The 26,919-nt window shown below is 44.4% G+C and overlaps 2 protein-coding genes across 4 annotated transcripts; both read left to right on the top strand.

Moving 5' to 3' along the window:
• Window positions 1-1,021: 1,021 nt before the first annotated feature.
• Window positions 1,022-3,013, top strand: LOC121980674 (probable serine/threonine-protein kinase PBL3). Of its 3 annotated transcripts, none has more exons than XM_042532816.1 (5): window positions 1,022-1,296; window positions 1,570-1,943; window positions 2,033-2,168; window positions 2,243-2,376; window positions 2,443-3,013. In XM_042532816.1, the coding sequence occupies exons 1-5, from the start codon at window positions 1,233-1,235 to the stop codon at window positions 2,896-2,898; spliced, it is 1,164 nt and encodes a 387-aa protein (XP_042388750.1). In that variant the 5' UTR covers window positions 1,022-1,232; the 3' UTR covers window positions 2,899-3,013. The 3 variants fall into 3 exon arrangements, with proteins under 3 accessions (XP_042388750.1, XP_042388751.1, XP_042388749.1); XM_042532817.1 differs by having other exon boundaries at window positions 1,025-1,296; window positions 1,740-1,943; window positions 2,240-2,376; XM_042532815.1 differs by having other exon boundaries at window positions 1,030-1,296; window positions 2,240-2,376.
• A 17,263-nt stretch (window positions 3,014-20,276) lies between these two features.
• On the top strand, window positions 20,277-21,071 carry LOC121982924 (E3 ubiquitin-protein ligase MPSR1-like). Its single transcript, XM_042535926.1, has one exon. The coding sequence runs from the start codon at window positions 20,390-20,392 to the stop codon at window positions 20,981-20,983; it is 594 nt and encodes a 197-aa protein (XP_042391860.1). The 5' UTR covers window positions 20,277-20,389; the 3' UTR covers window positions 20,984-21,071.
• Window positions 21,072-26,919: the final 5,848 nt, after the last annotated feature.

Here is a 26,919-nt window from a genome sequence, read left to right as displayed (position 1 = left end):
TAACTAGAATATTATAATAATTATGCGCTTAACTGAAAGTAATTTTGATTAAAAAAATTCAAATTTTCCCCCAAAAGTTATATTTCTAAACCAAAAAGATTGCTTTTAGTAAAATGCCCCATCTAAACCAAGCCATTAATTTCTCAATTAAAATAATTGTCGTCAGAATGACCTCATTGTGATTTCATCACTCAACGATAAAGTTGTCGGCGTCATTATTTCACATGATCAAGCGACCCACGCAATCCGCTCCCCCGTTCTTACCTTGTGCATGCTTTCATATCACATGCATTGGCCCCCCACATTAATTCCCTGGATAAATAAATTAATATATTTATTGTTATGCACAATTTTTTTTATTGTTGTAAATTCTCATCCGGAATTTACTCTAAATTTCTTTATTTTTCTTGATAATGGCATATAAATTAATAAGACTTTAGGATCCAAAATAATCTTATATAATGTAAGACAAAAAATAAAAAAATAAAAGAATGCCTTTTTATTGACATAAATTAAAAGAGTATTTATTTATTTATTATCAAAATGACATCTCATTTCATCTTTTTTTTAAAATTATTATAATAATTATGAGAGATTTCAATTCTGACTCATACTAAACCCTAATAATATCCATACTAATAATATAACATTTTCTCTTTGATTAAAATTAAGCAACATTACACTTAATGAAACGGAAACCTTATTATTTAATTTAGCTAATAGGAAAACGTGAACTAATTAATTAATAATTTTAATTAATTTATAGAAAATTGAAAACATACAAGGAATATAAAATTGGAAGAAAGCTTCAAAACAAAATTCGATGTCGCTCTCCACATGTGAATCGTCACCCAGTGGGTCCATTCGATGTAACGGGGAGTGCGTCTCGGCCACCGTAACGCCGCCACGAGCACTGTGTCGGCCTCCTCCTCCTCCTGCTTCGACGCCGCAGGCCCAACTTGATGTAACGGGACCGCGTTTCGGCCACCGTGACACCGCCACGAACATTATATCGCCCTCCTCCTCCTCCTCCTCCTCCCTCTTCCTCTGACCTCCCACGCCGCTCCGCTCGTTATTAGTACTAGAAAGCCCACCCCCTCTCGAGCGGCGAGTCGAGGAAGAAAGAGCGGGCTTTGGGGCTGCCGGTCGCTCGCTTTCCTTCAGATCTAACAGAGTCTAGGGCTTCAGTCGATGATCTGGTGAGCGCTTCTGTTTCCGGGCGGGGAGAGGACATGGGTAATTGCTTGAACTCTTCGTCTCGGGTCGAGAACGCTCATCCTCCTCAGAACGCCTCGAGTGAGTCATCTTCATTTGAAAATTTTCCGCTTCGAGTTGGGATCTCGTCGGCATCTTTCTGGTGTTTGTCGTTCTAATTGTAGCTTCTCGCTTCTGTTCATCAGTTGCCTCTTTTGCTTGAAGGTTTCCTTTTACATAAAGTATCATTCCCTTTCTGAGGATCGATCGTTCTGATTTAACTGATGAACTGGACATTAGCTTTTCTCGAGCTTGACCCTGAGATAGATCGATGTCTATTGTTGCTTATTTTTGTTCCCTTTCACAATAAAACAGGTTCTTCGAAAGCAGCGGTTACTAGTAAGAGAAGTTTGTTTTCTGTTTCCTCGATTCGGACAACATGCTCGACCCCGTCTACTCTATCTGTGCAATCCTCTAGTGATATGATAGGCAGTCTCACTACTCCTACACCGAGAACTGAAGGTGAAATATTATCATCCTCACAGCTGAAGGCTTTCACCTTCATCGACTTGAAAAACGCCACGAGAAATTTCCGACCCGAAAGTCTGCTGGGGGAAGGAGGATTCGGTTATGTCTATAAAGGTTGGATCGATGAGCAAACCTTTTCGGCTTCAAAACCAGGATGTGGGATGGCTGTTGCAGTTAAGAAGCTTAAACCTGAAAGTTTCCAAGGTCACAAGGAATGGCTGGTTCGTATCCTTCTTCCTCCATTGCCTGCTTTCGTTTAATTCTTCGTTGCCACTACAATGTCTTGACGAATTCTAGCAAATGATCGCAGACAGAGGTTGATTATCTAGGTCAGCTTCACCATCCAAATTTAGTCAAGCTTATTGGTTATTGTTCAGAGGGGGACAATAAACTGCTTGTCTACGAGTTCATGCCGAAAGGCAGCTTGGAAAATCACCTCTTCAGAAGTACGCAATGTACTACATATCGGTCGTCTAAAACTACTCGAGACATTGATTTTGATGGGTGTTTCTTGTAGGAGGTTCTCAGCCACTCTCATGGGTAACGAGGATCAAAGTTGCAATTGGAGCTGCTAGAGGACTCACTTTCTTGCACGACGCCGAATCGCAAGTCATATATAGGGATTTTAAGGCATCCAATATTCTTCTCGACTCGGTACGCCTTCGAAATCTGTCTAAATCTATTATTGAACATGAATCTTAAATCATAAATCATATACAGGAATTCAATGCTAAGTTATCGGACTTTGGCTTGGCGAAGGCTGGACCGACCGGCGATAAAACTCATGTGTCGACTCAGGTCATCGGTACTCATGGATATGCAGCTCCAGAGTATATTGCTACAGGTAGACTCTCAGTGAAAGCCGATGTGTATAGTTTCGGCGTCGTGTTGTTGGAGCTCTTGTCTGGACGCCGTGCTGTGGACAAATCGAAGATGGGAATAGAGCAGAATCTAGTCGAATGGGTGATACCCTTTTTGGGAGACAGGCGAAAATTATATCGGATCATGGACAGGAGTCTGGAAGGCCAGTACCCAAAGAAAGGAGCCCTTGCGGTTTCCATACTCGCTTTGCAATGCATCTCCGACGACCCGAAACTCCGTCCCAAGATGTCTGATGTATTGGCCTCTCTAGAGCAACTGCAAGGCGTTTCCTCTGCTGCAGGAAAATCAGTATAAATCTGTCAGCGGCGTCACTAATTAGTCGTAGTATCCTCTTTAGTACCGAGAGAGCGTGAGAGATCTCTCATTTGATCTTGTATTTTTTGAGTGAATGCCACGTCTTTGCAACAAATCCCCCTCTATTTGCTCAAAGCGAACGGTAGGAAAAAAATCTCCGAGGGTAGGATCGTAAATTAATGACTAAACCTATCCAATTTTGGTGTTCAACAAAAGTCCTCCTCTCAACCTCCCCTCTCTTCATGGTACCATGGTAAGACATTCAAGTTGTTTCCCGGATACTCGCGGTTCGAATCCTACCTACGATGTATTTGTAGGAATTTTCTCTCCAAATAGAGAGTGTAATCAAAGGATGTTAGGTTTCTGAATTGGCCGTCGCGTGCGTTTTTCGATTTATCCTAGTAGTCGGTGAGAAATTTTTGTAACACCGGATCGATCACCCCAGAAATAATCAATGAGATTAATTTGGATTATCATTTTTTTTTTCAAATGACTCTTCTACTCTCTCTTCTTTTTAATTTTTTTAATTTATTTTCCATTTAATTTTATTTTTTAATTAATTTTATTTAAAAATAGTTCTCATATTTATATATTTTTAATTTTATTTAATTTTTCTTTAATTTTATTTTTTAATTAATTCAATTTATTATTTTTTTATCAATACACTATTTTTTTCAATTTTAGTTAATTTTTATTTAGTTTTATTTTTTTAATAAATTTTATTATTTTTTAATCAATATTTCATTTTTACAATTTTATATAAATTTTATTCAGTTTTATTTTTAATTAATTTTGTTTATTATTTTTTATCAATATATTTTTTAATTAATTTCATTTATTATTTTTTTCATAATACTTATATTTTTTCAATTTATTATTTTTTTCAAGTTTTGGTTTTTTATTGATTTTATTTTTTTTGTTAATCAATTTTTTTATCAATTTTTTATCATTTTTTTAAATAATTTTTTATATATTTATAATCTTTTGTTTATTTTTAGTTATAAATTTTAGGAATTATTATTTGTAAAAAATTTAAAAAATATAGATTAAAATAAAAATTATATATTTAAAGCTAACAAAAATACTAACAATTAATAGTGCACACATTCATAATTTAGGAATAAACATTTTTTTTTCCAAATGAAGAGTACATGTAATAATAAAAAAAATACAAAAATATATAAAACTAGAAATCTTAATCAATATTATTTCCAAATTCTACTCCTGACGCATTTGATGGTGATGTACCTATTACTTCGTACCCCAAATGAGCATGTGTCTTATAACGAGTGACCCATCCTTTAACTTCATACGATGAATGTTGCCACCACCACGTTGAAATGGGTAGTACAGGGTAATGAGGATGTAAGAAAACTTGTACGAAGTGATTGCTAACATGAGCAATAGCTATTTCTCAACGCTCATGGTTTGGAACTTGAGAAGTTCTTAATGGCAAGTGAGTAAAACAACTCCCAACACTCCCACCAAATGTATGTAATAAAAGATTGTACCTTGATGCGATGACAGTTCCCAAAGGCATAGAGTTCATCCAATACATTTCTGGTGCCTATAGCTCGAACCAATTTAATGAGAATAATAGATTGGTTACCAAATTTCGATCTGGATAAAGTTGATCATATAGATCTTTATTTTGTTGAATCTCTTCTATAAGCTCGAATCGTACTTGAAACCAACCTTTTTCGCCATACCCAATTAGTGCAGCTATTGCGCTGAATCCATAATGACCATCAAGTTGAACATCAACAGTGCGAGAAATATAACACTGCAGAGACACAGATAATTTCTTAATATAAGTATCATGGACGGGTGAAACTGGAGAGTGATCATGGGTCGTTTGAGTATTGCGAACCTTCAACCCCCTTCCACGTCTTCCTCTCCCTTGAGATGTTGTAGTTGGTTGAGAGACCCTAGATCCTGAAGTGGATGCATCTGCAAAGGAATGTATGTGACGTCCACTTTGCTCATCTCTACCTGTAGGTCGACCTCTATGTTATGTGTTGTATACTTGTATGAAGGGTCTCGAACTGTACTTTGAGATGAATCTATCATATCGAAAAACTTGTCTATCATATGTTCTCGTATATATGGATCCATCCCATCTAATATCTCAACAACGTGGAATGTCTTGTTAGGTTATGCTCTCTCGCCATTAAACTGATGTACGTGCATCGACAATCTCCTTCAATGAGCGTTGATACTCTGAAGCGGAATTGGAATTGAAAAGTAACGATAATGTGCAAGATCATGCTCGTATGACAATCCGTATACAAATTTGATAGAATAGTTGCATTTGCCGACTAGCTGGTGAGATACTTCATCAATGCATTTTAGCTGACTAGAAATCAATTCCATTGCCTCTAATGCAATCTGACACCTTATTTGACTAAAAATGTCATTATGTAAATGTTGATGACGTAGAATGTTGAGAGATCTCTCAAACGACTTCTTAATATCTCCGAACTATATTCTCAGCATCTTATGTATTTTTTTCAAAAGATGTTTGTAGGGATGACATGATATCTCCTAAATATAACTTCAGTTTCGCATGTGAAGACTCTGTCTGTAATAAAAAAATACATTATGTTTTAATACTAAAAAAATTGAAATAGTACAATAATAAACAAAATTTAAATAATAAAGCTATAAAGTGACTATATCTTTGATTTGAATTGTTCTCAAGGTGCATACATGTAATAAAAAAATACATTATGTTTTAATACTGAAAAGAATTGAAATAGTACAATAATAAATAAAATTTAAATAATAAATCTATAAAGTGACTATATCTTTGATTTGAATTACTCTCAAGGTGCATACATGTATCAACTCATGCTGAAACAAACCGCTCTTTGTAAGAGTGTAACCATATATCCCAAAGGTAATTTAGAACACCCTTGAATCGTTGATACTCCTTGCGCATGACATCCCACTTCTGCTGGTAAGATCATTGTGTCGATGAATTAATGAGTGAGTGTTATGATGTATAAAAATGTAACCACTCCAGACCAAGTATAGGGGCACATTTCTTTATTACTTACTGGTTTATGTGCCAAATATAAAGGATATGACGTGCATTAGGAAAATATGTTATAATGACATTAATAAGCGCCAAATCCCGATTTGAAATAAACACCAATGACAACGATGCATTCTTTTCAACCATCCACTTTTTTAAGGTACCTAATGGCCATTGCCCTGTCCTCTCATTACTAAGATATGCAAACATAAGTGAGTAAGTTCGCATTGTGGATATGATACCCACAACCTACAATAGTGGTATCCAATACTCATTAATCTTGTATGTGACATCAATGATCAACATAGACGAAAAGTTGACAGACAGCTCTAGACTTTTTAGATGGATCCAAAGAATATCTGTGATTTCGTTGGTGTCTGGATTTGTACAGTAATTATGGAGATATTCTTTCTTGATTAATTGGTCCAAGACATACTGAATAAAATTTAGGTCACTCTGTTTAACGGATTTATTTATGAAAATGACATTGTAAATACTTTTGATCCCCGTAGTGTTTGACGGGTCTCTTTCCTTCAAAATACTAAGAATTTCACGAGGTGTCGTGTTGTTGGCTATGTCAAGCACAAATTCTTTCTCTATTGGTTTTAACCTACTCAGATACTCATGACCATCAATATATTATACTAATTGATGATTATGAAAACCACAGACAACCCTTAAACTTCACATCACACCATCTGAAAGTATTGGTATATCTCGCAGCTCAAATGAGCATTGATCCGGTGGTAAGAGCCCGGGACCCCCTAACGAGGGGTCAACGCCACGTGGAGGTCAAAGGGTCAGGTGGTCCGTCGAAGAAGGGTGAGCCGACCGGACGCATGAAAAAAGGGCAGGCCGATCGGCCTGCCCGTAAACGTCTGATAGTGAAAGACGCCCTGATAGGGGTCGGGGTTCCGACGCTCAATGAAATAGTAAATAATGACCGAACGGAAGGCCTAAGAGAAGGCAGGACATAATGGGCGTGTCGGCCGGTTGGCGTAGGGAATTAAGGCCGTACGGACGACGCTCTTCGCGCCGGCCGGACGGACGTCCCGGCCGAGCGGTGGGTGAAGGATAGGAACATCTTCTGACAGCCGTCAAGTCCTATGTCTAGGCCATATTCTAAGTCTGACAACAAGGTGTTCTGTTGTCCCATCGAAGACGTGATTGGACTGTAGCAGTATGGTGTCAGGTAAGCTCTCTGACAGGTACATACCGAGGTATGGGCTGCGGACACGTATGCGCCTCGGTGGACGTGCATTAGTTCTTTCACCGCTCTATATAAAGAGCCTCTTACTTCGCCGGAGGTACGCATTCTACAAGCTTCGGAGCCACTTTTTCCACCACTCGCTTACCTGACTTGAGCGTCGGAGGGTCGCCGCCGGGAACCCCTTCTCGGCCCGACTTCTGTGTAGGTTCGCCGGAGATTCGTGCGACCAGACGGAGGCCTACACCCTCGACTAGGAGTGCGCCACGTGCCCAGCATCCTTTGGTTCGGCGATTCGGACAGGATCAATTTGACGCCGTCTGTGGGAACGTTCCTGTATTCGAGCGGAAACAATGGATGAAGCTGGACAACAACACATGGTGACGCTTTCGAACGAGGAACTCGACGCTCTGATCGAGATAAGGGCCGCCAAGCTTGTGGAGCAAAAACAGAAGGCAACAGCCGAGGCAAGCCACGTCAGCATCGGGTGGCCAAGCGGAAGCACCACCAGCGTCAGTGCCATTCCATCGAGCTCTCTTCCGCACTCCTCCGAAGCCTTAGCAACTAATCGAGGCGGGATCATCTTGGATGAAATACCAAGACGAGACAACGAAGGAAAGCCCCGGCGGGCCGAATCTCGGCGGATCAATCGCCAATTTTGGAGGCTATTCTACAAGACCCTCTGCCCAAGCACTCGTGCCTCAAGCGATCGGCGAGTACAATGGGACAAGGCCGGATGATCATCCGGGTAAGTTCGATAACACTGACCACTCTCCATCAATACGGATGGAGTAAAGTCAAGTTTTCTTAACACTCTCTCGGAATCGGCTCAGCGGTGGTTCCGGGAGGTTGCCAGACGGATCCATCACAAGCTTCAAGGACTTCGAACGGCCTTCCTCCATCATTTTGCAAGCGGTCGGCTTATCAAAAAAGCGTGAGCCTGTTCGCCATCAAGCAAGAATCCGTGAATCGCTTGCTTACATCCAGCGGTTCAACCAAGTGGCGATGGACATTCCAGCCACCTCGGAAACCATGATGAATGCCTTCACACAAGGCCTAGTGGATGGGGATTTCTTCCGATCGCTCGGAAGCCGCCCGAGACTATGATCACATGCTACAGGCGAACAAATTCATCAACGTGGAAGAGGCATGGCGTAGGAAAAAGAAACTCAACCGAGAGGGCTCCTCGGTAGGCGGAAACCACCGCCACACATCAGGTGCCCGGAGGACCAAGGGCGAATCAATCCGATCCCCATGCGGGCCCACGTGTAAGAGTGGCCGCCCGAAGCCAAGAAGAAATGGACCCGATGTTCGCTCCTTCCACCGGACGGATACGCACAACACAAGGGATTGTCGAAGTCTTCCCTTAGTGGCTCATCCTGCGCCCGGAATGGGACGGCGGTCTCCCTCGATCGGCGAGCGGAGAACTCATGGCCGATCGGACGCGGTGATAGGCCACGACAATGATCCCGGCCGCGCCGTTCTCAGGCGGGAGAATCGCCGGCGTCGAGCGGTCTCGACCATCCGCTCGGGAAGAGGAAAATAGAAGCAATACTTCTCGAGGCGAGATCAACGTTATTGCTGGCGGGCCGACCGGAGGAGACTCCAACCGAGCTAGAAAGGCGAGCGTCCGGCAGCTCCAGATTCATGCGGTCGGTTGTAGCCAAGAACGAGCGGAAGGACCCGAAATTAGTTTCGGGGACAAGGAAGTTGAAGTACCCCATGACGATGCTCTCATCATCAAGCGGTAATAGCCAATTACACTATTCACGCGTATTTGTTGACCGAGGGGCTCGATCAACATCATATTCGAAGGCATTCGATCGGTTGCAAATTGATCGAGCCGGTATTACCATGACAACTCCGCTCTATGGGTTCACTGGTAACGAAGTTCAGCCGGTCGGACAGATCCGGCTGGCTACCTCGCTGGGAGAAGAGCCGCTCAGGAGGACAAGAACAACAAACTTCGTGGTAGTCGACTCTCCCTCTTCCTACAATGTCATTTTGGGACGACCGGCGCTCAGCGAATTCCGAGCGGTCGTCTCAACCTTCCATCAGAAGATCAAGTTCCCAGTGGAGGACAAAGTGGGAGAGGTACGGGGAGATCAGCTAGCAGCTCGGCGATGCTACATCGAGATGGTCCGAGCAGAAGCCAATTCCGCTCGGAAGGCGCCCCGGATTGAGGTAAACGCCATCACCGAAAAGCCACCCTCTTTAATTTATGAAGAAAAAGAGGAAGTGCAGATTCACCCAACCCGATCGGATGCCACGACTTTTATTGCGTCCGATCTGGAGGAGAAACAGAAAGAGGAGCTGATCCAATGCCTCCGAAGAAATCATGATGTCTTCATCTGGTCGACACATTAGCTGCCCGGAATTTCGCCGAGCATAGCGCAGCATGAGTTGCATGTCCGACCGGACGCTCGGCCAGTGAAGCAAAGAAAAAGAGACTTCAGCGCCGAGCAGAATGCCATCATCCGGGCGGAGCTGGAAAAGCTTTTGAAAGCCGGCCATATACGCGAGGTGCAGTTCCCGAGCTGGCTGGCTAACGTAGTATTAGTCTCCAAGCCAGGCAACAAGTGGAGAGTGTGCATTGATTTTCGGGATCTCAACAAAGCTTGCCCGAAAGATTTTTATCCTCTGCCCCGGATAGATCAGCTGGTGGACTCTACGGCCGGCTGCGAATTAATCTGTATGCTCGACGCCTACCAGGGCTATCACCAAGTGCCGCTCGCCCGTGAAGATCAAGAAAAGGTTAGCTTCGTGACGGCCGACGGCACTTATTGCTATAATGTAATGCCGTTCGGATTGAAGAATGCGGGGGCCACATATCAGCGCTTGATGAATAAAGTATTCAGAGAGCAGATCGGGCGGAATCTAGAAGTTTATGTGGACGACATTCTCATTAAGTCCGGCCGAGCGGCCGATCTCTTCAAAGACATGGAGGAAACCTTCCGAACGCTGCGCAAATATGGAGTCAAGCTAAATCCCCAGAAGTGCCTGTTCGGAGCAAAAGGAGGGCGCTTTCTGGGGTACATAGTGACCGAGCGGGGAATCGAAGCAAATCCCAGCAAGGTGAAAGCTCTACAAGATATGCCGCCTCCAAGAAATACAAGGGAAGTGCAGCGTTTGACCGGTCGGATCACCGCTCTGTCCAGGTTCATCTCCAAAACCGCCGACCGGAGCCTTCCTTTTTTCAAGATCTTACGCAAAGCTACAAAATTTTACTGGGACGAAGAATGCGACCGGGCGTTCGAAGATTTGAAGGCATTTCTGAACTCTCTCCCGATATTAGCCAAGCCGACTGCGGGTGAGCCACTTCATATGTACTTGTCTTCAACCGAGCATGCAATCGGCTCAGCTTTAGTGAGGTCGAGCGGAGAAGAGCCTGTATATTTCCTTAGTCACATTTTAAAAGATGCTGAATCTCGCTACACTGGGCTCGAGAAGCTGGCTTTCGCTTTGGTCCTGGCCGCTCGGCGTCTTCGTCCATACTTCCTGGCGCATACGATCATTGTCAAAACCAATAGCCCGCTCGGACATATCCTACTAAATCCAGAGGCATCCGGACGGCTCATCAAATGGACGACAGAATTAAGTGAGTTCGATATCCAATACCAGCCCCGCTCGGCGATCAAAGCGCAATCCTTGGCCGATTTCGTGACGGAGGTGCAAAGGCCGGAGCCGGAAGCTATGTGGAGAATATATGTGGATGGGTCGTCCACTCGTCTCGGAAGCGGGATTGGAATATTGTTGCTCTCCCCTCAAGAAGAAAAGATGCACTTATCCGTCCGGCTGGATTATAAAGCTACCAACAATGAAGCAGAATATGAGGCCCTCATGGGCTTGCAGTGCCCGCATGTAGGAGCCGGTCGGAGTTCGGATTCGCGATTGGCAGCTCGTGACTCTGGTACCTTGAAATTAATAATGCTCGACTCAAGCTCTACGTTGAAGCCTTGAAAAGCTCAAAGCCGATTTTAGAGAAGTTATTGTCGAGAAGATACCGGCGAGAAAATCAAGCTACGATGAGTTAGCCAATCTCGCGAGCTCAATAACGCCGATCGCCATTCAGCAGCCAATCGAAAAAGTATTGTTGGTGGCGCATGTCGATCGGATGGCAGGCCTCACGATTCCGAGCGACTGGAGAACACCCATCATAGAGTTCCTCCGCTCGGGCGCCACACCATCCAATGAGTATGAAGCTCAGCTGCTAAGGAGAAGAGCCGGTCGGTTCACACTCATCGGCGATCAGCTTTACAAAAAGGCTTTCTCACGCCCGTTGTTGAAATGCGTGAGCTCGGAGGACTCGGCTTACATCCTCCAAGAAGTACATCAATGATCGTGCGGAGGGCATCCGGGCGGACGATCGTTGGCCAAGAAGATCCTCCTGGCCGGGTACTTTTGGCCTACTTTACAAGCAGACGCCGCTCGGACCATGTCGACGTGCCTTTCATGTCAGAAGTACCATAACTTCAACCACCGACCGGCAGAGGAAATGAAGGCATCTATAGTCTCGTGTCCGTTTGACCAGTAGGGAATGGATATCGTTGGTCCATTTCCTATGGCGACCGGACAGCGGAAATTTCTACTAGTGGCGGTAGATTATTTTTCCAAGTGGGTGGAGGCCGAGCCGCTAGCCAGGATCACCGAACAAATGGTCAAAAAGTTCATATGGCAACACATCATTTGTCGGTTCGGCATCCCTCGCCGACTGATTTCCGACAACGGACGGCAATTCACAGGGAAGGTGCTGGAGGATTGGTGCAAGAGCTACGACATCGAGCAACACTTCACGTCCGTGGCTTATCTCCAAAGCAACGGTCAAGCCAAAGTAGTCAATCGGGAAATTCTTCGTATTCTGCGCGCTCGGCTCGACCATTTGGGAGGAAGTTGGCCGGATGAAGTGCGGGGCGTCTTGTGGGCCATCCGGACGACTCCGAAGGAAGGGACGGGCGTCACACCATTCCATTTGGTGTATGGTGGCGAGGCAGTTATTCCGGTTGAAGTCGACGTCGAGTCCATCCGGATTCAGAGTTATGATGATGGCAACGCCGAACGGAGGAACATGGAGCTGAATTTGGTCGACGATGAGCGAGCCAAGGTGTCCGTTCGGCTGATGGCGTACCGACAGCGGATGAAGCAAAATTACAACCGTCGTGAAATCCCCAGATCATTCCAGGTCGGCGATCTTGTCTGGAAGAAAGTCAAGCCGGTCGGCGATGTCGGCAAGTTAGAAGCTCCCTGGGCGGGCCCCTTCAAGGTTATTGAGAAGCTCCGATCGGGAGCATATTATTTGGAGGATGAAGACGGGCGGCAGCTAGATCGACCGTGGAGTGCGAATCATCTCCAGCCTTATCGAGCGGGGTGAAAGGTGCACGAATGTAAATGATTTTTGTATATGTTAGTCGCCCATGTCCTTGTAATGCAGGAAGCAAAATAAATGCAAAGGATGGCCAATGGATTCGCCGATCGGCAGCATCAAAATTAACCTTGAAGACCGTCGAGCTCCGACGTTAAATATCGAGAGACGAGCCGACGTCTATAAACATCCGAGCGGAAGACCGTCGAGCTCCGACGTTAAATATCGAGAGACGAGCCGGCGTCTATAAACATCCGAGCGGAAGACCATCGAGCCCCGACGTTAAATATCGAGAGACGAGCCGGCGTCTATAAACATCCGAGCGGAAGACCGTCGAGCTCCGACATTAAATATCGAGAGACGAGCCGGCGTCTATAAACATCCGAGCGGAAGACCATCGAGCTCCGACGTTAAATATCGAGAGACGAGCCGGCGTCTATAAACATCCGGCGGAAGACCGCCGAGCTCGGGCGTTAAATATCGAGAGAAGCGGCGTCTATAAACATCCGCGGAAGACCGTCGAGCTCGGCCGTTAAATAGAGACGAGCAGGCGTCTATAAACATCCGACGGAAGACCGTCGAGCTCAGGTAAATATAGAGACGAGCCGGCGTCTATAAACATCCGAGCGGAAGACCGTCGATCTCCGGCGTTAAATATCGAGAGGCGAGCTGGCCTATAAACATCCGGCGGAAGACCGTCGAGCTCCGGCGTTAAATATCGAGAGGCCGTCTATAAACCCTCCGGCGGAAGACCGTCGAGCTCCGGCGTTAAATATCGAGAGGCAGGCGTCTTTAAGCGTCCGAGAAGAAGACCGTCGAGCTCCGACGTTAAATATCGAGAGACGAGCCGGCGTCTATAAACATCAGAGCGGATAGCCATTCACATGATACAATCAACGATAGCCTGGTCGTTAAGACCAACATACGGCTGAGCGGCTCGCTTATCAAATGTGTACGGAAAACCCCTTTGGGGGTAAGGCACAGAGCAAAAGTTGGTCGGTAGAAGTTAAAAGATATTAGCGTGTAAACGCCGAGCGGCTTCGTTAGAACACCGAGCGGCTGCTCAGTCGCATGATAAAGGACATTAAAAACAATCGACTTGTCTGGTAGAGCGTGGTGCCGAGCGTGGTGCCGAGCGAAAGAGTTTTAAAGAACACTTCAGTCGTGACGAGAGAAAAATTTCTTGCCAAAACAGAAGTTGAAGGAACAGAAAAGATTATCTGTTATACACTGGGTGAACCAAAAAAGTTGGGCTGAACGGCTGGAATACAAAAAAGTTCATACACAGAAAAAACGCTTATCACGCGTCAAAGTAAAAAAGAGTGTCGGGGATGGCGCCCATCACGGTCGCGAGGTCCTCGAGGGGGATGGCCAGCTCGGCGGGCAGGTGGCCCTTGGTCTTCAGGTAATCCACCGCCGCCTTGATCGCTTCTTCGAAAGTGAGGGATATCTTGTCGGTAAACTTCTCTCCGAAATCTGCCGAGCGGAGATACGCCTTCCTCACTTCGTCAGAACGGGCCGACTCCCCCTCTTGATATTCTTTGAGCGCGGCGTGGGCAGCGTCGCTGGCAGCTTGGAGATCCTTCAAGTCTCCATCAAATCTTTGGAGATCGGCCGAGCGACTCTCCTTCTCGGTAGCCAGCAGAGCATCCAGATCCTTGATGCGTTGCTCCAGCCCTCGGATCTCCACCTTCATCCGGTCCATATCATCGATGGCCTGGAGCTTCCGGGTGGTCGCTGTCTTGATCTCCTTATCTCGTTGCTTGATCATCGCCTCAAGCCGAACGACCTTGCTCGCCAGATCGGAAGCCCTTTTCCGTTCGGCTTCCAGTGACTTTTTAGCCTTCTCCAGAGCGGCCGTCGATTGTTGGTTGTCCCCGGCGGCTTTAAGTTTTCTCAGTTCGTCCTCCAGCTCGGCCAACCGATTGCTAATGGCAATCTGCTCCACCCAGTTCTACGAGCAAAGGTGAATAGGTTAAAAACTTAATCCAACTACACGAATAAAGAAGAAGAGCATACCTCGGTGGCCTGTTGGAGGTTGCTGTCACCGAGCTGCCCAGGAGTCATCGCTTTTATGCGACGCCGAGCGTCCTCCCAAGCTTTTGCAAGGGGGCCCGTCAAGGTGATCTGCTGTTCGGGGACCACTGGCCGATCAGCAACAGCCATGTATTTCTCTGAGGGGAGGCGCAGAACGGGCTTAATTAAGTGTCGGCTGCTCTCCTGAGGCATCGGTTGACGAGGAGGAAGCTCACCCAAGCGCTTGCCGAGTCGAATCGGTGAAGTGCTCTCTAGGCAGTGAGTTGCCGCCGAGTGAATCATGTGGTCGAGTACTCAGAGGAAACCATCCGGAAAATAGACATCCCCCCATGCTCGGTGGCTCATCAAGTGGAGTTCTATTTCCCAAGATAACTAACGGCAAGATCACGAGCTCCACCTCGGCTTGGGTGTTGTAGCCACTGCCTCCTCGTGGGAGATAGTAGCTGCTACGGCTTCAGGGGCATTCTGAGTCCCCTCACTTGCTTCGCCGGTCGGATCAGCTAGACCAAGGCCCCGCTCGGCGACCTCTTCGTTCGTCACCGCCTCAATCTGAGCGGCTTTCAATTTGAGCTTCTCAGTCGCCTTGGCGCGCCACATGACTTCAGTTGCAGAAGCAAAAAATAAATCAGTTAGAACAAAACAAACGGGAAGATAAGGGAACTTACTCATACTGCAGGGTAGATCGGCTGTGGTAGAGGACAAGTCAAATAGGTGCATTACTCCCGGAAGGAGCAGCTTGTCAATATGATAACGCTGACCAACCAGCCGTTCGGCTGCATGAAGGTAGGCCACGTCGCCTCTAAATTTGCCAAGCTCCGGCTGCGCTGGCATCGCCGTCTGCCACTTGGTACGAAAAGTTGACCGCTCAGGAAAACGTATATAGAAAAAGTGCTCCTTCCATTGTTTGTTGGAGCTCGGCATGCCATCGAAGAGGACGAAACCTATCCTAGATTGAAAAACAAAAGTTCCCCACTCGGCCTGCTTGGGATAGTAGAAGTAGTGGAAAATTTTTGGGTCTAAGGGGATGCCGTTCAGTTTGAACAAAACTATTACTCCGCTCAGCAGCCTAATAGAGTTGGGAACTACTTGGCCGAGCGGAATGCGGAAGTAATTGCAGACTTGCAGGAAAAATTTATGGGGTGGGAAGCGTAGTCCGGCCAGAAATTGGTCTCGAAAAAAAAGAACTGTGCCGATCGGCGGTTCATGAGGCCGATCGGCCGGTGTGGCTAATACTATTTGGTGGTCGGAAGGAATGTCGTAAGTCCGAGCGAGACGCAACGCGTCCTCCTCGTCAAAACGGCTTTCCATGGTCGAGTACCATAGACCCGGAGCACCGCCGGTCGACTGCGAGGTGCTAGTCATGGTCGAAAGACAAGAATGCGGGACAAAAGGGGAAGGTTCAAGCAAGGAATGGGTGGAAACCAACTGAAGGAAACGATTAACAGAAAGAAGAAAACGTTGGGAGCGAGAAAAAGGGTCTTACGAGCAAGGAAGATGGTCTGAAGAAGCTGTAGGGTCGCCGGAAAGCCGAAACATAGGGTCGCCGGCGAAAGGAGGAGCAGCGGGATGTCTGGAAACGAGGAGGTCGAAATGCGGCGAAGAGTAGGGGTCAGGAGCTTTATATGGGCGGCCGCCATCAATTTCCACCGTCTGATTCAGGTCACCGATATCAAGGTCGTCATCTAGCCGTTCATTTCAAACGGCGGCTGTCCCATCGGAAGTGACGCCACCGCCATACGCTGACAAACGCACGATCGCCACGTGTCAGCAGGATACTGGCCGCATTTAATGAACTCCCCTTACCGTGCGCAGCGCACGTGATGGGTAATAGGGGAGAGCATCGGACATGGATGCCAAGAAAACACAAGGCATGGACAAGATACCGCCGAACGGATCCCTACGCTGGCCGAGCGGCCCAATGCGGCAATCATTGCTCGGTCGGATCGGCAGTCCAGTCGGTCGGACTTCGCCTCCTTCGACTAGACTAGAGGGGAAGGCAAGTGATCCGGTGGTAAGAGCCCGGGACCCCTAACGAGGGTCAGCGCCACGTGGAGGTCAAGGCCGTGTGGTCCGTCGAAGAAGGGTGAGCCGACCGGACGTGGAAGAAAGGGCAAGGCCGATCGGCCGCCATGGACTCGATAGTGAAAGGCGCCCTGACAGGGTCGGGGTGAAATAGTAAATAATGACCGAACGGAAGGCCTAAGAGAAGGCAGGACATAATGGGTGTGCCGGCCGGCTGGCGCAGGGAATTAAGGCCGTACGGACGACGCTCTTCGCGCCGGCCGGCCGGACGTCCCGGCCGGGCGGTGGGTGAAGGATAGGAACATCTTCTGACAGCCGTCAAGTCCTATGTCTAGGCCATATTCTAAGTCTGACAACAAGGTGTTCTGTTGTCCCATCGAAGACATGATTGGACTGTAGCAGTATGGTGTCAGGTAAGCTCTCTGACAGGTACATACCGAGGTATGGGCTGCGGACACGTATGCGCCTCAGTGGACGTGCATTAGTTCTTTCACCGCTCTATATAAAGAGTCTCTTACTTCGTCGGAGGTACGCATTCTACAAGCTTCGGAGCCACTTTTTCCACCACTCGCTTACCTGACTTGAGCGTCGGAGGGTCGCCGCCGGGAACCCCTTCCCGGCCCGACTTCTGTGCAGGTTCACCGGAGATTCGTGCGACCAGACGGAGGCCTACACCCTGGACTAGGAGTGCGCCACGTGCCCAGCATCCTTTGGTTCGGCGATTCGGACAGGATCTAGACTTTTTAGATGGATCCAAAGAATATATGTGATTTCGTTGGTGTCTGGATTTGTACAGTAATTATGGAGGTATTCTTTCTTGATTAATTAGTCCAAGACATACTGAATAAAATTTAGGTCACTCTGTTTAACGGATTTATTTGTGAAAATGACATTGTAAATACTTTTGATCCCCGTAGTGTTTGACAGGTCTCTTTCCTTCAAAATACTAAGAATTTCACGAGGTGTCGTGTTGTTCGCTATGTCAAGCACAAATTCTTTCTCTATTGGTTTTAACCTACTCAGGTACTCATGACCATCAATATATTCTGCTAATTGATGATTATGAAAACCACAGACAACCCTTAAACTTCACATCACACCATCTGAAGGTATTGGTATATCTCGCAGCTCAAATGAGCATTTATATTTTTTAGTCCCAGTATTTCTTTTTAAGGATTGTCCATCAACTAGATATCATGGTGGTTTGTACTTTCCACCTCTTTCACACATAAGATGACACTTTCTAAGCTTACCACCTTTTAAATTAGCAGAATTTTTAATAACCACTATAATACCATTCTTCATACCAGCTATTTTTATCTAATTTATCATATCTTCTCTACTTTTAAATATCTATATAAAAAATATAACAAAGACGAATAAGTATGACATTATCCAATTTTAATATAATTCCTCTACTTATAAAATAAATAACGAATATGCATACAATAATGATAATAACTAACCTAATCTGTGGTAAATTCGACTGTATAATCGCGACTGTTGTTGGAGATACTCTCTCCACTAGGAGCATCATTCTCAATTGACTAACTATATTAAAATAAACTCAAATAGTCATCCATAGTTTCCTTCTATGAATTACGAAAAGTAATAACTAAGAAGATGACTATGTTTTAGGAAGAGAGAAGGAGAGGCTGAGAGGGAGATACCAGTAAAGGGAGGTGTGACTGAAAAGTGACTACAAATGAAGTGTGAGAGGAGGATTTAAAAGGAGAGGTTTTGACATGTGTCAAGGGTTGAAGGGTAGGTAATTTAAAGGGATGGGAGGTTCCGACATGTGTCAAGAGTTGAAGGATGAGTAATTTAAGGGGAGGAGAGTTTCTAACATGTGTCAAAGGTTGAAGGGGGGTAATTTAAAGGGAGAGAAGTGTTTTAACATGTGTCAAGGATTAGAGGATGAGTAATTTAAAGAGAGTGAGAAGTTTTGACATATGTCAATAATTAGAAGGGGGTAATTTAAAGTGATGAGAGATTTTGACATATGTCAAGAGTTGGAAGGGAGGTAATTTAAAGAGATGAGAGATTTTGACATATGTAAGGGTTGGAAGGAGGTAATTTAAAGGGAGGGTATGTTCTGACATATGTCAAGCGTTGAAGAGGGGTAATTTAAAGGGAGGGGAGGTTTTAACATATGTTAAGCGTTGAAGAGGGGTAATTTAAAGAAAGAGGGTGTTTTGATAGGTGTCAATGGTTGGAGGATAGTTTAAAGAGGGTAGTTTAAAGAGGGTGATAGATTCTGACACGTGTTATGTGTCAAGGGCAGTGTTGTCAAAATCAAGAGTTTAAGTAAAAACGTTAGAGCAGTGATAAAATCGGATCGGAAAATCGAATCGTAAGATTTTACATTATACTTTAAATTAATTTTAAAAGAAATTTGATATATTCTTTTTAATTGATCATTAAATATTTTAATCCAAATTATATATATATATATATATAATCATAAACTACTCATATTTAAACTTTTAAACAACCAAATACTTACCATGAAAATATAACATAAACATAAATTCAAGTCTAAACTTAAATCTAAAGATAAATAAAATACAAGATAACAAATTAATTTAAATCATTCATAGACAAATGTAAATATAAAATCATCCCAAAACGATATCATTTTGTCTAAAATAGTTCCCTTTTATTTACGACACAAAATCGATAAAATTATCTCAAAAATCATATTTTTACAAGTTCAAATGTGATTTTACGATTTTGATCCGATTTTACGATTTTGCTCCGATTTTACTTTAATACACGATTTTATCACGATTTCACTCGATTTTCTTAAGTAAAATCACGATTTTATACGATTTTATGAGTTCACTCACGATTTTGATAACATTGGTGAAGGGTTGGAGGGAGAGATGGTTTAAAGGGAAAGAAGGTTCTGACATGTGTAAAGAGTTGGATGAAGATAATTTAAGTGTCAATTAAGAAGGTAATTTAAAGAAAGGAAGATATTCTGACATATATTAAAAATTATATAAAATAAAAAAATAAAAAATTTCGATAAAAAAATAATAAATAAAATTTATTAAAGAAATAAAACTAAATAAAAAATTAAATAAAAGTTTAAAAATAATAAATAAAATTAATTAAAAATAAAACTAAATAAAATTAAAAATATATATAAGTATTAATGAAAAAATAATAAACAAAATTAATTAAAAAAATAAAACTAAATAAAATTTAAAAAATATATAAGTATTAATGAAAAAATAAAAAAAAATTAATTAAAAAATTAAATAAAAATTAAATAATATATATATAATAAATAAAATTAATTTAAAATAAAATTAAATAAAAATTATATAAAATTAAAAAATATATAAATATTAATGAAAAAATAATAAATAAAATTAATTTAAAAAATAAAACTAAAAAAAACATAGAAACGTCATTTGAATGAAGGTTGTCAAAGGAGAAAAAAATATTTGCAACCAAAAACGCCAAATGGAATCTTCGAGAAAGGGCAAAAAAGTAATTTACACGAAGGCTCGCGGAATGTCTTCGACTTCGTGGCCAGGCTGGAGACTCCGGGAGTTATACGGAATACACGTGGCGCATCATCTCTCCTGATTGGCGGTGGGCGCCGCGCCGCCGACTCTGACAAGGACCGGAATACTTGCGGGTTAAAAAAAGGTTTCGAGATCCTTCCACAGACTTCCGCGAGCCCCCCGCTTTATTAACTCCGCGTTTCGAACGGCCGATTTCTTCATTCTATTGTCGATTTGTCGTGGTTGCGATTGAGATCGTCGCCCTCTTCTTCTTCTTCCTTGTTCATCTGTTATTCGGCGAGTCTCGGTCGATGGCGGCGGAAGCGGAGAGCGTGCGCCTGGAGGAGATTGTGCGGAGGGGGATCGCATTTTTCCCTTTCTTCTTCGACGTGGTTGGCACGGACGACGCGGCGTCGGAGCTGGAGCGGCTCGTGATCTTCAATCCGCTCAGCCGGAGGGTGGTCGTCCTCCAGAGCGATCCAGGGATCATACACAGCCTGATGTCTTCCGATACGGAGGCTGGCGGGCCGCCGCCGGCCTCCGAGGCGTCGATCGAGGCCCTTAGGGTTGTGGACCCGGAGGAGATCGGCGCCGAGGAGGAATGCCCCGTGTGCTTGGAATGGATGCGAGGACACGAGGCTGCGTACGAGGAGGAGGTGGCGAGGGAGATGCCGTGCGGGCATCGTTTCCACGGCCGGTGCATCGAGAAGTGGCTGGGGATGCGGGGATCGTGCCCGCTGTGCAGGTATCAGATGCCAGCGGCGGAAGAGGAGCCGAAGAAGGTCGGAGGAGAAGAGAGCACGAGGAGTAGAGAGGTGTTCGTGACCATAACTTTTGGGAGAATGGAAGGAGAAGAAGTTAGTCAACAGCAGCAACAAGAGGAAGGACAGAGGGAAGCCCAATGAAGTGGGAATTGAATGAACACAGCAATTGGATTTTTGTCTTCAAAATTCGCATTTATTAATTTAAAATTTCATCTCTCAAAGAAATTCATTTCTTACGAGGAAAAAAAAAAATAAAAAATGAAACCATCATATCAATTATTCTCCTAGAATTCATCCCACGGATATGAAAAAAGATAAATAAAGTATACAATTGAAAGCACATGATCACGATGCTAACTCTAAGTAATGATATTTCAAAAATTGAACACTGAATCTTTCAATTACGAAATCATACGTCCTCAGCTTATAACCGAAATCATACGTCCTCAGCTGTGTTATACCTTAGAGACCAGAAATTCTTACAGGAAAACTTGTACATAACAAACCTATTTTCCAAGTCGAAAGATTGTAGTACTTCTCTATGTATTCATCATTTCAGATTTCAACACAGTGTTAATCTTGTGTTAGAAGATATTCCATAATTTTAGAGATATTTACGGGAGTTACATAGAACACGTTGAATTAAAATTGCAAGAATTCAATTTTAAATTTACCTGTCTAGATGATGAGATGGCGGATCGATAATCTCAGGCTGTCAAGCTTAAGTTAATTAGTTTGATTTAGACTTTTCAAATTTAAGTGAGACGTCGATAATCCCAAGTCGTCAGTTTAGTTTGATCTAGACTTTTCTAATTTGACACGTCGCTAGGCCGAAGTGTTCTCCCGAGTGTTGTGAGGTCCAAGCGCTTTTCGAGTCCGAGTGGGAAAACTGGAGGGTTGTTCGAGCTAGTTATTGAGTTGGAATGTCGAGTGCTGAAGCTGTTGAGTACTGAATCGAGACGCTGAGTGGTCGACCTGTTGAATGTTGAGTTGGAACGTCGAGTATTTGACCTACCGAGTTGCCAAGTTCGAGTTGGTCACAGTGTCGAGTTGCTGAGTCGATCGAGTACCGAGTTAAGAGACTAAATCATCCGACTGTTGAGTCTGAATGGATGGTTTAGCTGGGGAAAAAATGACGTCCACTAAACACGGGTCGATTGTGACGAACTAAGCTTGCATTCAAATGCTAGGTAAAACAGTCGTTTTCTTAAGTTCATGACCTCCTTATATGTGGTAAAACATTAGTTGCCCTTATGGGTTCGACTTGTGCAGAATATGCTCGTACAAGAATCATCTTTAGTTCACTGCAATTTGAACCATGAATTTGTACTCCCGTGCAAGGATACATAAGAGAAAGTCTATCCCTATACATAATTTCAATACTCACTGATTCTATCCGGAATCTGAGTCAGATGAAGACCGGATGAGCTGTTGCTGGTGGTGACAGAGAGGCGATTAGGACATCCTTCTCGTGTGCGTCTACAAGAATGGAACCCCACATGGCGCTAACGGACGACGATAACTGAACCGGCGATACTTGAGCTCTGCGCACACTCAGACAAGCACCCAGAACGTTAGAGGCCAAAAATCAGGGAAAAAGTCCCCGGAACAGGCCCTCCGATGCTCAAGTCAAGTATTTTTTTCCTTAGAAGAACAATGTACAAAAGAGAAAGAAAAGTAGAAGACAAGTGCGAATGTGCGAGAGAGCGTATCTGCACAAGGGAGAGGACCTCCCTTTTTATATGACAGTGCGTATCTCTGGAGCCTAACTGATATCAAGGAATATCGGGTGTCATGACTTGTCTGGTGATGGAGGATGCGCGACACCCTTTTGTGGGTTGGAAGAAGGTTCCATTCGCAGATGACCGCAGACCGTTGGAATATTCCCTGACATACAACAATTATTCTCTGACAGGCGGTTACGATTCCCTCACCTTGTTATCATGTAGCACATTCTATCCCGACCTTCTGCCCTGATCGGGTATGAATAGGGCAGCTCGGGATGATTTGTCGGGTATAATACCTGACCTAAATCTTGAGGGGCAGGGAGCCGTGGTAAGATCATCCAAGAGCCAACCGGGAGTTGGCTAACCAGGAGTTAACTTACTATGGGAACCAAGCCTGGATAAAACTGAGCCAATCAGATCCAGGTCAGGTATCACCCCAACTGCCCGCCATGTCTTAGACCAGGGTGTTTCAGATCTGGGGTTTTGGTCTGTGAGAACTCGATCGAGAACCATGTTGTTAATATCGTCAAACGGTCCTACCTCTTCTTTCCCTAACGGCTGACTACCACATCGCCTTGATCTCTGACTGCCATGCCCCCTTGACTTCTGACTGTCATGTCTCCTTGACTTCTGACTGTCACGTCCCCTTAACTTCTGATTGCCACTCTCCCTTGACTTCTGATTGCCACGCTCCCTTGACTTCTGACTGCCACTCTCCCTTGACTTCTGACTGCCACGCTCTCTTGACTTCTGACTGTCACGTCTCCTTTACTTCTAACTGCCCGACTTTATCGGACCCCACCATTATGCACTATATCACAAGCCTTCCCCCAAGTCTAGTCGAAGGAGGCTCAAGTCTGACTGACTAGACTCAGACCCTGATTTCATTTATTTCACCATTATATCCCTAAATGCTGCTCCTTTTCCTAGATCCTCGATCGTAACCTATTTAATTACCCAATCACCCTAGGGAGAAGGGCCATTTTAACTTCATAAGTTACTTTCCCCTTCCTCTCCTATTTAAAAGGAGGTCGGTCCATCACCCTCCATGAATCGTACTTTCTTTCTACTGACGCCCTTTACCCATGGATGTGAATTCTGAGTCAGATGAACTGCAACGTCTTCGTCAACAATTGGAACAGACGACTCAACTGCTTACCTAAAGGGGTATAACCTTAGCCGAGATGATGCAGGATAGAGATCTTCAATCTTCTCTCCACCGAGACATTGAGGAACTTTCATTAGCCGCTAAATCTCGGGCCCGAGCTGAAGTAGCGTTGAAGCAGAAAGTTTATGGAAACCTGGAGAGCCAAGCCCAATTCCTGATCTATTTGAAAGAGAAACATGTCTCTGTTAGAGTGTATACTAAAAGCCTAACTTTTTGTAAACATTTATTTTGAAATAAAGAATCACATTAGTCAAATATCTAAATTTATATGCTAAGTGTAATTGTTCAATTAATTTATATTGTAGATAACATGGTGTATGGTGTCACACACAGAAGATCATGTTATCAGTTCCTTATAAGTTATAAATAGTAGCTCACGACTAAGATGGATAGGAACAAATCATTGAAATAGTCGTAGTGTAATTTGGTATTAGTTTATCTTGACTATAAAATTACACTAGTACACTCTGAGTGTATTAAGTAGGATCATTTGAGGTAGTTTCTTTTTATACTGACTGCATAAAAGAACAAGATCCCTGTTATTATGGAAGTGTGTGCTCTTAATCCCGATATAATAACAAGCACATATATTTAATATTTATTTCTTTAATTTATAAGTGGGTGAGATTTAGTTCGATAAATCAATAGGCCCGATAAGTTGGGAAATTATATTATTTATAGTGTGTGTTGTTAATATTGGTACGGTTAGCACTAACGGTCTAACTCAAGTTTTGATGAATGATAAAATAGGTTAAGTTAGTTTCGTTGTTATCTAATACTCTGATCGAGTGTGCAGGAGAAGTCCAAACAGGTCGACGGGCTGACCTGATGTCTAGCACGAAGCCCAGCTAGGTCGACGGGTCGACCGGATAGCTGGCACGAAGTCCAAACCGGTCGACGAGCTGATCGGATGTTTGGCACGAAATCCAGCTAGGTCGACGGGCTGACCGGATAGCTGGCACGAAGCCCAGACGGGTTGAAGGGTTGACCAGACATCTGTCAGGTAAGTGAAGGTAAGTCACTGAGGGGAGTGACTGTGAGGACGCATTCCCGGGAAGGGAACTTAGGCGTCGATCATGTTGGGACAATTTCCCTAGGTCAAGTTTGACCAGTTTAACTAAGCTTGAGTTGGGTCAAGCTTGAGTCAAGATTTGAGTTTTGATGTTTGACAATATATGGAGATTGCTAGGGCAATCGTCCATTTGACAATATATGGAGATTGATGGAGCAATCGTCCGATTGTGGAGATGGTCAAGGGATTGACCAGGTTGATGAAAAGACAAGTCAAGTACATCAGTGTTGACCAAAGACTTGACCGGGAAAGTCCTAACTAGAGATTAGGCAAAGGTAATTCCAACAAGAAGGTTGGCAAGAGTGAAAATCCAAGTAGGTCAGTGTTGACTAGACTTGGTGGTGAAAGTCCTGGTGAGAAGCCAGGCAACTGGAAAGTCCAAGTGTGATCTTGGCAAAGGGAAAGTCCTGGTGAGGAGCCAGGCAACTAGAAAGTCCAAGTGTGATCTTGGCAAAAGGAAAGTCCTGGGGAGGAGTCAGGCAACGGAAAGTCCAAGTGTGATCTTGGCAAAGGTTGTAAGTCCAAGCATGTGGTCTTGGCAAGATGAGTCCTAGTGTGACGTAGCAAGAAGAACTCGACAACTAGGATGAGGCTGAAGGAAGCTCCTGAAGGCAAGGCGTGAAGGATGAGAGGTATCCGAGAGACGCAAGATTGATGGAGGAGGCTAGAAGGCTAGTTCGAGGTTGGTCGAGTGTAGCCAAATACTAGGCATGATGTACCAACAGGTCATGGTTGACCGTATGTTGGTTATAAGGGTCTTCGAACTTGATTAGGCAAGTTCACAAGAGCTGGATTGATCAACCGATCGATTAGCTCATGCCCAATCAATCAGTTGATCGATTGGGAGAGCACCCGCGACAAAGGCGTCTCCCAATTGATCCATGGATCAATTGGGAGACAAATGTCGATAGCATAGAAAGCCTCCCAATCGATCGACGATCGATTGGGAGCCTCCAATCGATCGGCTGATCGATTGGGAGGGTGGATTTTCGTGCGATCGCTGGAAATCACACGAAACACAGTGAATCGATTGGGAAATCAATTCAGGGGATTTCCAGAGAGCACAGAGACGCTCTGGATCGATCGGCCGATTGATCCAAAGCCTCTCCAATTGATTGGGAGCAATTCAATCGATTGGGATTCGACCGTTGGCGCAGATAAAGGCATTGGCGTGCGATTTCTTCGGTAGAACTTTGCGTTCTTTCCTGCGACTCTTCTGCGACATTCATAACGATCTTCTCCAAACTTGCAATGCCAGTTCTTGAAGGTTCTTGGAGGCACGTCCAAGTCAAGAGGCGAGTTACAACAAGAAGAAGAAGCTAGGGTTAGGGTTTGGTGTACAAATCTTGTAAAATTTCCCTTGTATCTGCTTCTCTTTGTATTTGTGTTGTATTGTGAGCTTGTAAGGCTTCTCCGCCTTCGGTAGTTACTGTAAAGGAGTGATTTCATAGTGAAGGGTGCGTGAGTGTGTGGATCCTTGGACTAGTCACCTCTTTTTGAGGTGGATACCAAGTAAATCCCTAGAGTTAGCGGTGTTTGTGTTTGTATTGTATTTTCCACCGCATATCAAGACGAAGCAAGCACAAGCGCGCAACGAGATATTATTCACCCCCTCTAGCGGGCATATCGGTCCTAACAATTGGTATCAGAGTGAAACCGCTCTTCTACGGACTAACCGCCAAGAGAGCAAGAAGCTAGAGGAAGAAGAAGATGGAGGTGAAGGACCTCTCGGATGGGACATCCGAATTCCACCTCTATACGACAAAGAAGACTTCAATTTTTGGAGGATAAGGTTGGAGACTTGGTTCCAAATGGATTGGAACCAATGGGTGATCTTGGAGGACCCATTTTAAGCTTCAACGGACAAGAAGGATAAACGTCTCCGTCCTCGATATTGGATCGAGGAACAAAAGGAGCTAGCGGAGGCGGATAAGGAGGTAACAAACATATTGCTTAATTGATTATCTCCTAATATTCTTTTAACTGTAGGTGAATACAGAAGTGCAAGTGATCTTTGGAAAAAGATCATTGCTTATCATGAGACCCCTACACGACTCCAAGGAGTGGAGGAGCCCAAGGAGAAGAGCTCATTGGTCTAAGAAGAGAAGGA

This window comes from Zingiber officinale, chromosome 5A (genome assembly GCF_018446385.1).
Source record: "Zingiber officinale cultivar Zhangliang chromosome 5A, Zo_v1.1, whole genome shotgun sequence".
Classification (NCBI taxonomy): Eukaryota; Viridiplantae; Streptophyta; class Magnoliopsida; order Zingiberales; family Zingiberaceae; genus Zingiber; species Zingiber officinale.
The sequence above is the reverse complement of the archived record's forward strand: the minus strand, read 5'-3'. Positions and strand labels throughout refer to the sequence as shown.

Excerpts from the sequence above, each read along its gene's own strand:
- LOC121980674 (XM_042532815.1), top strand. The coding sequence starts at position 1,233 with ATGGGTAATTGCTTGAACTCTTCGTCTCGGGTCGAGAACGCTCATCCT. Across the intron at positions 1,297-1,569 it reads TCCTCCTCAGAACGCCTCGA|GTTCTTCGAAAGCAGCGGTT; the intron begins GTGAGTCATCTT and ends ACAATAAAACAG. Across the intron at positions 1,944-2,032 it reads AAGGTCACAAGGAATGGCTG|ACAGAGGTTGATTATCTAGG; the intron begins GTTCGTATCCTT and ends AAATGATCGCAG.
- LOC121982924 (XM_042535926.1), top strand. The coding sequence starts at position 20,390 with ATGGCGGCGGAAGCGGAGAGCGTGCGCCTGGAGGAGATTGTGCGGAGG.